General features: G+C 25.4%; 1 protein-coding gene across 2 annotated transcripts in view; it reads right to left on the bottom strand.

Moving 5' to 3' along the window:
• Positions 1-10,755, bottom strand: part of pio (zona pellucida domain-containing protein piopio) — a 29,003-nt gene extending 18,248 nt beyond the window's left edge. The window contains exons 1-2 of one of the 2 annotated variants that reach the window (XM_011505416.1): positions 10,731-10,755; positions 3,581-3,618 (exon numbers count right to left, since the gene is read on the bottom strand). In XM_011505416.1, the coding sequence (XP_011503718.1) occupies positions 3,581-3,618; positions 10,731-10,740 (48 nt within the window). In that variant the 5' untranslated portion in view covers positions 10,741-10,755. Of the gene's footprint in view, positions 1-3,580; positions 3,619-8,335; positions 8,399-10,730 lie in introns of those variants that run through there. The other variant, XM_011505418.1, reaches the window with a different exon arrangement.
• Positions 10,756-12,941: the final 2,186 nt, after the last annotated feature.

Below are 12,941 nucleotides of genomic sequence, written 5' to 3'. Positions count from 1 at the left end.
TTTTTCTATTAATTAACCAATCAGATGTCGTTCTAAGACAGCATAATGGATTATGCACGCCTTCATCTCCACTTCCTTCCGAGTTCACTTCCGAATATGCTAATCAGAGAAGTGTCGGAAGTGGGGAGTTTTTGCTATTGGTCATCTCTTCTTAATTGCTTCTCCCTTCTCTGGGACTTGGCTAGATGAAGGGTCCTCTTGGGCGTGGTCAGTTTTGGAGGCGACCGACCAGATGTGACTGACACAGAAGGCAATGCATGTGTTGTCTTAATAAGTCTAAGCGGTTAATACAAGTTGTCGTACGTTCGGGACTTTTGGGTTGCAATAAATAAAGAAGTGTTTTGTACGCGATATTTCATATATCGAGTGATATTCGTTCGGAATCTACACGAAGGTTTCCAGTAATAAACTTATTTGCTTCACTGCTCTGTAAAGCAAAGGGCACGTTCCACTGGAGTTTTCCAGATGTTTTATGACACCAGTACAAATAATTATGAGCAAAAGGGTTTGAATCCTAGTGTGAATTTTACGATATCGTTTGCCAGATGTTTTATTGCATTTTACGTTCTCGCATTCTCAAACAGATACATATTATCTCTTCAATTATTGTCAGCCGGCGGCAGAACCGGCATAAGACAACTAACAAGATTATCTCACACTCTCCAACCAGAAGTGTGCAGTAATTATTTACCTGTGCAACTTTCATCAATTCAACGATTTCAAAGCATCTTGTGTAGTGACACCTCCTATATAAGAAGTCGATCAAGAAATCATATCTTCATATAAGATTCAAGAAGATTCTACAACATCCATTTGTAAATAGTGTAATAAATTGTATAATAAACATATAATTAACCAATTCTCACGACTCTTGTACAGCCTCTACATCTCACTCCTTCCCGAGCGTCTGCTAGGGCGGGCGGCAAACTAAGCTATTGAAGCATTGGCAGTTCGAGCCAAGAATTACATCACTACAACTTTCGAACAACATTAATATTTTAATAGTCCAAATAAAGTTTTAAAAATCTAAATTAAACATTTTAAATGGATAATTATTTTCGGAAGTCAAAAATCTGCATAAAATAAATTTTCGTTTTGTATAAACAAATTATTGGCAGATAATTTTTCATTACAAATAAAATTGGAAAATTTCGTCATGTTACGGATTACAGCAATTTTACGCGGTAAACAAAGTGGGAGAGGTAAAGACACCTGTGCTTAGTTAGAAATATTTGCGCGTCGAGTCATAAACACAATTCTGCGAAATCGGGAAACCTCACTACAAATAATATTCGAATATTACATTATAATTCCGACTAACAAGGAGGCCGACGAACTCCCCAAAGCTAGACTCTCGTGACGTCACTCTAACAATCATCATGACAAGAGGAATCTAGAATTCATTGGAATCGCAAGCCCGTACTAGGATATTTAAGGAGATGCGCTTGACGCTCTCGCGCTCTTACTAGTTCAATCAAGCACTCATCAAGATCGGATCGCCATTCTACAGATCGACTCCAGCTCAACGGAAGCCAATCTCACTCGGCCTACCAACGCTGCTACAGAGATCGCTTCCAATACGTACGTAACGCTATTACACACGTCCCTACGTACTATCAATGCCACTGAGATCGACCTCAACACATGTAAGCTACGCTATTACACACGTTCTTACGGATCACTAATACACGGCTCCCGTCAAAACGAAGTAAGCAGCAATACTAATACACCAATACCGTCAACACCTATATCACGGTATGCAGTACGAGTAATCCTCCCACCCGTCAAGCAGTGACGTTACACGGACATCCTCCCATCATCAGACCGCTACAGCGCTCATCCCTCGCCAGCGGCAAAGGCGGCACCATCACTGCCCCTTATCAGCGCTAGTCTCCCACTGCCACTACGAGTTCATAACTACGAGTAGGAGAGTCAAGCACCAAGCTATCAATAATACACTTACAGAATTCGTGTCGCTAATATTAATTAAAGATCTATTCATTGTATCATACATTCATTTCGACATACATAGATCACTGACTATTTATTATATTTATTATATTCAATAAAAGAAAAGACACTACACTCAAAAGGTAGTGTTGAATTATTGTATTGTCCCTTCCACTTGCCAGCAAGCCTCCATCCACCATCACAGGGAGGCTTTTAGTCTGATCCCAGACACGTCATTTTATTAAAAGTCTTGATTTCGAGTAAACTGTGTAAAAAAATTACAAATTTATCATCGTCTTCTTGTTGATCCCATAAAAAACGACAAAAAATATACTGAGAATTAGTAGAAAACTTATAATTGAGCTGGCATTAAAATTTTAAAAATAAATCCTACAAAGTTCATGAATGTAAATTATCGAATGTATGATTATCTTCTTCAATGATACAAACGTAAAAATATTACTAAGAAATAAGTATAATGAAATAGCACAAAACAGCAATCATGATTCGTTAATATCACGAGTTCTTGTATATGAAATTTTTTACTTAAGGTTACACATTGTTGTACAAAAAATTGTAATGATATTTATATAATATTTATATTATAAATTATTAACCGCACAATCGCCCTCCTAAAACAGACTTTAAAGCGTTGCTGACATGATGGACAATCGAAACAGAAATCATGAGTTATTTCATATAGATTGTAAGCTTTGACGTAGACTCTTAAATACATGGCATGAAAGTCGATACTAAGATGTGCATAATTCGTAATACAAAGATCTCCGACAATGTGTCGTAACAATTAGGGTCTATCAATTAAAAATAAATTAAAAATGAATTTACGAAGTAAATTGTACGATAATGATTTCAGCATCTTTGTATGAATACTAAATTGAATGCAATTTGGTACTCTTCAGATATTTACAAACATAATGAATATACATACGAGTCTCGAGAAGTGACCCCGACAGTAATGAATAAAAATTAATGATAAAAAGGCACCTATTTTACAGTCGCTATTGTACAGAAATTGGATTAAAACATTGATTATACAAAAAATTAAGACGATATAATAGTGACAACAACTAAAGAAGAAATGATCCTTTCATTCCAATCATCTAATGAAATATTTTCAAAGATGTCGAAAGGGCTAAGATCCTACATGCGTTCCTTTATCATTGCAGTTACTAGTCTAAGAAAAAAATACTAAGGAGCTACTACCCTTAATGGAAACTCACAATATTATATTAGAACATGTCCATGAATCATATTACCACTGATAGAGGTAGAAAATAATTCAAAATACAATTACTAAATTTGCTATCTTATAAATCACTAACTAAGATTTAAATAAATCCTTTATTTTTATAGTTTTTATTCAATAACCTATTAATTCTTTAATTTATAAAATTGTAAAGATATATAAGTTAATGCAATGCGAATGTTTCTTATTCCAATAAAAATTTTAAGAAATTTTTGCAAATAATACGGTTTTTAAAAATAATGAAAAAAATTTCAACTGCCATTAAAATGGGAATGTAATCGATTATGTAATATCTGTAAAAGCATGAAAACGAAATCCAAATACGATTATTAAGAACTGATAGATTGTAATTTCTATACTCACCAAAAATATCAGTAATATGGTTCCCCAACAAGCCATAGCTAAAATAAAAAAATTCTTATTAATAATTAAAAAATGAAAACGTTCCTATAATACAAATTTATTATCATCTAAAATCATTTTATAGAATTTAAAGGCAAAAAATTGTTAAGTCTTTTGTAATTAAAAAATCTTAATTAATTAAATGATTTTGATATTACTTTTATTTAATTTTTTAAAACTTTCTTTCAATTTTATTAATCTTGTTAATTATTATATAAACAACCTTTTGGTAAACATAAAGTATCTTTATAAAGATAAAAATGAACGTTTAGTAAACAAAATAAATAACCATATATTTATAATTTTTAATGAGATACGGTAAATTTACGTAAACATTTACTTTCAACTTATAATGAATTATATACTAAATATTAATTTCTATTCATCATAATATATTTATTTTTTATACAAATAATTTAGTTATATAAAAAATAAATTTATTAAAGTTATGTTAAAACAAGATATTAATCAAATTCTTATTGGTACTACACATAAACTAAACTGCACTAATGGCATAAATCTGAATTTATTTACATTAAATATAACAGATTAAAATTTAATTATCATTACAAAATTCTTTGAAAATCACAAAATAAATAACTTGCACCAAGGAAATCATTACTATCTTATTAGATTTCCATGAAATTTACTTTACAAGGCTTCACTTCATTATATTGATTAGTATACTGTATATATTATATGTATTTACTATACTGTGTATATATATATATATATATATATATATATATACTTAAAAAACTCCCGAATAATATATAGAATAGTATCTTAAGAATAAACGAAATATTAATTAAATTATGTAAATTTAATAATCAAAATGGAAGCTGATTGTATTTTTAAAATATTTGAATTAATGGGAAATTGTATAGATTATGCAAGTTAAAAGAATTTAAAATAAATTAAATAATATTATTTAGTTTTAAATATTTTTTAATATTTAAAAAATAAATCTATTTATAGGGTATTATATTGCAAAACATATTATTCTGAATAAAAAGAATATTGCTTTATTATTTAAGACACAATCTCATGGTTACTAATGGGTAATTGAAGCCATAAGATTTATGAATTAAAAAATATATCTGAAATAATAAAACTATAATCTTCGTTATTAATTATTGTTTATAAAGTATTTTTTATTTTAAATATAAAGAATATCACATATAAATTTGTTTTTCGATAATTTAATAAATACTTTATTTTGTATTTCTACATTAATTGGCCAATATTAATAATATCGCAATAATATATTGTTAGTAGGAAGTGCTTAAATGAAATTAAAAAAAAAAAAAAAAAAAAAAATGATGATTAGAACGCTTATAGTATTGCCTCCACAATTGTATTTTAAGAGATGCATTTTTTGTTAACTTTTGTATTTAAAAATAGTTTATCTTATATATCTATAAATGCAACAACTGATTTTGACAAGTATTCCAATTAAATGATTTCAAAATTACAATTAAATGAGCTGTACAATTACAGTGGATACAATTCCGATGTATTTATTTAACGGTGCGGAATAATAAGTTTAGGAGTTGTTTTGATAATAATTTTAACTTGTAAAATAATAATTATTATATTTTGATATCTTGAATTTAGTAATGTTTAATTTATTTATTTTTCAAAAATAATTTACTTTTTACGCCTCAAACTTATTTGAGTATTTAAAGTTAAATAAATTTTAAGCTGATCCAATCGAACTTTAGAAACTGAAAATTCAATTTAAAAACTATTTTATTAATAGTTATTCATTTACAATATATTTTCTATGGATTTATATGTTTATAATTTCAATTTTATTTAATTTCATTTTACATTGAAACCTTTTGAAAATTTTAAATATATTACGAGTCGCTCACTCTACGGAAATCATCAAAATCATACTTTTAGAACGGTTAGTATAAAGTTTTAACTTGAGAAAGCAATGCATTTGAGTTAGCAACTACACGGTTTCACATTCCTTTTTCTGATAAGATTATATACTGTAGTAGCGTATGACAGCACCTGCAAACATTGCTTCGATTTTATACTAGGAGCTGTATTAACATATAAATTTTATAAATAGGTAAAAATTCTTGTAATCGCTAGTGTGAAATGAAGCGGATCTAAAATAATGAACGATCTAACCAATTTGTAATAAATAAAAGCGAGTAATTTTTTTTAATGTATTTGAACTACGAAGGGGTATTTGTTCTCAAAATTGAATATTCATTAACTCATTACTTTCATCATATAGTTGAATAATATATAATTCTTATCTTTTTATCCATGAATGATTTATATGAAATTGTCAATTTTTTCATTCGTCGCAGGCTTAATGTAAACAATTTTTTAGAATATTTTTATGTACAGAAAATATATAAATACATCGATTAATAATTTAAGCAGTCTTTCTCTTCTAATTTCTTAAATGATCTCGAAATGAAAAAATACGTATTTAAAAATCAAAATAAAATATAGGTTTAAGAATAACGCATAGAAAAATCTTTTAAAAAATTAAACGATCTTATTTTTTAATATTCATAATAAAATTAAGAAAGTATATTTTTTGGCTAAACTAATATTTAATTCAATATTACGACAGTAAATAACTATACTGTAAACTATAAACTATAATATATTTAAATATCGAAAACAAATTTTTTATCGTTTACGATTATAAATTTACACAAAATATTAATAATATGAGATGTCATCTATATTAATTATATATTATTAAATAATTAACTATTCTAACTGAAGTGACATATAGCCAGATTTAACTGTTGCGATGTCATACCAGTTATGTGACATCACTGTTTTTTATATTTTTTGGATACTTTAGATTAAAAACAGAAAATTATAATTATGTATAATACGTACGAATATATGTGTATTAGATTATTTATTTTAAAATTAATGATAACAGTTTGTAGTACAATTTAATTAATAAGAATTTGTCTGAATATTTTCGGTAGAAAATAAACGCCGGACAACTAAAACATATAATTTCTTCCACATTAATTTCGTATTAAAAAACATATTTTTAGATATACATAATCTCAAATACTCAACAAATTGGTTACATTTAAATTTATGTAATTCACTAAGCTGATGTAAATAAAATAAATTATAATTTTAATATATTTTCTAACAGAATATTTCATTTTTGTTCATTTAAAACATATTTTTTTATATTTTTTAATATTCCTCATTAATACTTAATGCTTTAAATTTTAATTTATAAGATCTAACTATTAGACACATTGTTTATAAATACTATTACTATAATAAGTTATATTAAACTAAATATTTTAATGTATAATTTTATAATATTCGTATGATTATATAAAATTAAATTTATTCTTGAATGATGCTTTTATTTAATATCAATTTTAATTATAAGAAATTTGAAAAATTTCCTTCAATATTGAAAAAACATTATTTTACATAAACATTCATTTTGTTTAAAAAACCGAATTTTTGGTAATTAAACAAATAAAAAATGCCTTTATTACAAACTAATATTAACAAATTGTAAAGGTACATTAAAAAAATGCCCAAATGAAATTTTCTTAGTTACTTGTTATTCATGATAGACAATTGAGTTTTTTATAAACAATCTTGATTCGACCATATAATGCGTCATATTTACGTGAATGAAATATTCCTTAAATAGGATTAAATCGTTACTCTGACATCAGTTTGGTAATATATACAGTACAATTGCTAATACTAAGTAGAGAATTTCCGATGAACACATTGATGTGGCAACGGTCATCTAAAGTATACTATCGCTAATATTGGAATCTTCGCCCTTTTGAAACGAAATAGTATAACTTGTCAAAGCCTTGCATTCAATTCTATAAATATTAAATTGTTCTTTGCACCCCATGCTTCAAGATTTTGTTTTTTATATGGTTTATATTTACTCTTGCCGTTAAACCATACTTTAATATAGTGTAAATAACCTTACATAAATATTATACAAAAATTTAATATGAAAAACCGAAACAAATTATTTTTTTACATTTGTATAAAATTATAATCTAAAAATGCTGTCAATTATGTTAAGAGTTCAAATTAAAAAAAAAAATATAAATAAACAAAAATAAATTTTACATAAAAATTCCAATATAAAAATACTTTAGTTTAATTTTAAGATTATAAGATCTTAACTAAATTCTTGATAAATAAAAAACAAAGGAAAATAAAATATAAATTTAAAATATTATACTAGTATTAATTTAGAGAAAAAAGTATATATAAAATAAAAATAGTATTTGTTAACAAATAACTAAAAATTTTAGTTAAAAAAATATTTAAACAATAAATACATTATTTTATTTGTTCTTATTATAAATCAAACAAGCATAACATTAAAAGTAAATGAAATTTAATAAATATAAACATAGAAATAATTAATACGATTTTAAATATCCCCAATAAAAGAAAGTTATAAAGAACATTTTATTAATTTTTTTATATTAATTTAAATTTAATTGATTCATTTAATTGATAATGATAGTATATTTCTTAGTTTAATGAAAAACTCAAAACTAGAATAAAAATAAAAATATATAATCGTATATATAAATTTTGCATATGACAATATTTATTAATGCATCATTATAAAATAATAAAATTAATTTTCAAATATAGATAATGAAATAAAAAGATTAGATTTGCTAATATTATTATGTACATTCATGATCTTACCTTCAAATTGGCAATGGCCATAGATTTTAAATGAAAGTAAAATTTCTTAATATTTTGTTACAAAAAACATTGGGGAAGATACTTATTAAATGTAAAAAGTGAAAACTTTATTTCATCACATGATATATATTGGTTTCTTACTTTTGATCACTGTCAAATAAAATAATCATAAGCTGGAATAACAATGCACTAAATGCACTTTTTATGGTAATTTTCTTAAAATCATCGCAATGTATCACTCGCTACATTGCTAAAATATATAGATTTTGGAAGATTCTATTTATTTAATTATTTTATTCCCAATAGTTATATAATAATAATATAACATTGCATGTTTTAAAATGTTTTCCGAATATTTTTGCAAATGAAGTTTTGATTATTATGATTTGTATTAATACTTAATAGACTACAAATTTAGATACACTTAAAAATTTATCATTTAATTCCGTCTAAGACAGTTTCGTAATTTGATCTTTAATTTTTATTATAGTTTTACCTTTGATTAATTATAATATAACAACGTAAAATAAAACACTTTTAATATCTTCACTATAATGAAATAATTTATATTACGTTACTATCTGGTTTTATGCACGTCCTGTTCCACATATAAAAATGGTTAGAACAGAATTATACCCAAATACGTTATGTTCAACAGATGACTTGAGACTAGTTTTACTCACTTCACTACTTCCAAACAAGTTCCTAGATTTCTATCCTTTTCTTTCTCATACGCTGTTTTGCTTGATACACTCAGTCTACTCACTTTCCATCTGCTTTTCCTCTCTCTCTTTTTCTCTTTCCCCCTCTTTCTTCTACATGAGAAAGAACTGACAAAATTCCATTTGAATTACCAATTTGATATATTAATATATTACTATTGATTAAGAAAGTTGAGTAAAGAAAAAAGTATGAAGGAATGAAAACAATGAACTAATAAGTGAATATGTGATTATTTAATAAATGACAACAACAATTAATGAAAAATAAATAAATAACAAATATGTACATTGTTCAAGAGTCAAGTATAACATTTTCAATATTCCCTCAATTTTTAGCATTCGCGAATAATTTAGGTTAAAGGTATTATACTGAAAATGAATAAATATATAAAAAAGAATGTAAAGATTCAGCAGAAAATTGTACAAAGGAAAAAACTTATTCAATTATTAACAAGATTTTATACATGTTCTTATATAACTATTTGACAAATCTAAAATATTTAGATTTGAAACTATAAAATTTATTTTTAATTTAATCTTATTTAATTAAAGATTTCATAATCTGCAATTGTATTTAATATTTTTAGTGTTGGGTTTGTGAAGGCCTCTTATTTTATCATTAAAAATTAGTGAAGCATAACAATTAACTGAATTTAAAATCTTTATAATAATAATAATTTATAATAATAATAATAAATTAACAATTATAACAAATAATCTAAGGTAATAACTTGGTATATTGGGTGTAGCTTAGTATTTAAAGTTTCTATTATAATATAAAGAATATAAAGAAAGAAAGAATATTAAGAATAAATGTTATTATATATAAAATAATGATAAATGCTAAGTAATAAAATGATTTTATTTACAAATAGATTATAGTAGTGTAACATATTTTACTAAAACATTTTAATGCTAACATTTTAATCACAAAAATCTGTAGAAATTTTAGTTTTTAAAAATATTGTTTTTATTTTATAAATAATACCAATAAAAAGAAATATAGAAATTTAATAACTGAACGTAACACACATGAAATGGGTTATATTAACAAAATCACCATGAAAGGTAAAAAGGAGAATAATTATACTTTCACTTATTTCTTGTATGAACAATCACTGTTAATTAAATTTATATATTGAAATGCAGAAATAAACTTCATTTTAGAATTTGCGTCTGTGATAATTTGACATGACCATTTGTCCAGTAAGATTTCTGAATCGTTAGGAAGAACCGAAGATTTTCCACAGGACAATTTTCACTGATGGCTACAATTCAAGTTTTTTTGTCAAATAATTTTCATTGAGTCATATGGGTCTATTTTAGTTAATAATTATATAATTTTTCAATTGTATTTCATTTTTATACATTTTTGTTATTATTAATGTTTTGAATGTACTATTAATTCACATTATTAATTCATTTATATTTAAGTAAAAAGTGGTTTGTTAATAAGTTAAGAATGCTTTAGATATAATTATTATGTTACAAAGGTTGAACAGATTGAAAAAATGTTATAATACTTTTATTTTAATTGTTATAAACTATCTTATAATAAATATGGATTATAATAATCTATTAACTAACAACTATAAATTTTATATCTATGTAGGATAAAAACAGAAACTAAACAGCATGGAGAAGTATTTCTCGATAATATTTGATCTACATACTGTGAATCATCAAAATGCTGCTAACTCGATCTTGATCCGTCGAACTTGATTAATGCATTTTACTAGGTTAATATTTAAAATTGTTCAATAAGTCAAAACAATAAAAATACTTATATATCAATTATTTTTCATTTCAATATATACCAAATAATACTTTTAGTAATGACTATGCTAAAATGATAATACTATACAATTATTCTATTATTCTGCATCTATTAATTTTAATAGTGATGTGGTGAGGTGAATTTGTAGAATTCGAGATAAAATAAAATTTCATATGTATTGATGATATATAAACAATTATAATAAAAGAAAATATATGATATCTAAAAATATAAATTCATTATAATTTATACAGAATTATAAACTTTAAATTTAAATATTGATATGTGTACAAATCCTTTTATTAGTAAATAATAATTATTAACTAATAAACATCGGAAAATATAGATATTTTGCTATATATTTAACCTCCAATGCAAATCAATCAATCTATCAAGTAACTAGATAAAAAATATATTTAAATAAACTAGAAAAAACTAAGCAACGTAATTAGATGAAAATATAATATTTAAAATCACACAAAATAATAAAATTTCAATGTAATCGAAGAAAAAGTAATTAAATATCTTTTTTCAAGTTTTTTTTTTTATAAAAAGATGTAGATGAATTTATTCAATCGAATCAATCTTTTAATATGCAACTATGAAACAAATTTGCAATGAAGATGAAATAATTATCTGTGCGAATTATATTATATGATTATAGTAATATAATATATTATTGTATCTCCTTTGCTAAATATCTGTATCAATTGCTTAAGTGGAATTTATTTCATTATGAATCTTAAGCGAATTATAAAGTATTTCTACTCTTTTTCCATTTATACGATCAGACTTTGTAAAGTTTTTTTGACGCATAATAATAATACCTAGCCATGGCTTAAATTCAATCGGTCCCTGTTTCATGTCATAGAATAGTTATTAAATACAATAAATTAATTTTTTTTGCTTGTCTTTTAAATTATGCAGAGTCGTTATGAATTATATTTCTGATAAATTTCTTCTATTTTCATAAATTAGTATAATATAATTTTAATTATATTAATATAATGCACCATTATTAATATTGGTCTTTCAATTTTTTTCATTTTCTTTTGCCATTCTCTGCTGAAAATGCCAACCATTCCATGGCGGTCCTGCTGAGGGCAGATCGAGACCCGTGTGCCATGGCTTCTACTGGTAGATGGTTAGATCGGTTGACTATGGTCGGGTCACGGCAAGATGTTAGCCGCAAGCACACTTCAGCGAGGGTGGTTCGACAAGAGATGTTTAGCAAGAGAGCGAGGCACGCCGCGTGCTTGTCTTATATATCCACGCGGCGGCTCACTTAGCTGGCAACAAAGCATCGTCGTTGTTGCACTAATTCTTACACGAGGCGTAGAAAGAAAAATCTAGAACCTTCGAGAATGTTCGACGAGAGAAAAGTAGGCGTAATACCCTTGTGTGATCTTATAGTATATTAGATTTCATGTCGTAAAACTTGCTCAGACTTGCCGAGTTTTGTTTATAAACATTCGCCCGAGCGCGCGTGCCGTGCGCCGCACACGTGCGTATGACCTACTTTTTCTTAAATTCATGGAACTGCTTCAATCTCGAACAGTGAACTATAATGAATTCGTTATTATAAATATAATTCTTTTGGAATTCAATAGTAATTGATTCTCAGTATGCAATTTAAAATGATTATTCCAGAAAGAATCCGATTTTAAAGCTTTTATACAACTATGTGATTCCATTCTGTAAATAGCAATCAGTGGTTAATATATTTAGCTTTAATAAAGAATTTTGTCAAAATATTTTTTTCTAAATACATAATATATCAAATTACATTGGTTGTATATTATCTTAAAAAATGCCAAAAATGTGCAAATTTAGATTATTAAAAAGGAATAGGGATACGTTCTTTCCATTCTTTTGATCAAGACGAATTCGATGAAAAATCAAACTTTTTTAAATAAATCAATAGTTTTATTTATGTACAATTTTTTTAATAATAAAAGAATAAAAAATTTACAAGTATATTATGTTCCGAAAATTTATTACAATACTTTTTGTATAAGGTCTTCAAAATAAATATAAAACCGTCTTTTACTTTTTGTTTTTTATTTTTCTCACATAATCAATTTTACGAATCGAACAGATTTAGAAT

This window comes from Ceratosolen solmsi, unplaced genomic scaffold, assembly GCF_000503995.2.
Source record: "Ceratosolen solmsi marchali unplaced genomic scaffold, CerSol_1.0 scaffold94, whole genome shotgun sequence".
In the NCBI taxonomy this organism is placed as follows: Eukaryota; Metazoa; Arthropoda; class Insecta; order Hymenoptera; family Agaonidae; genus Ceratosolen; species Ceratosolen solmsi.
This window is presented reverse-complemented; position numbering and strand designations above follow the sequence as displayed.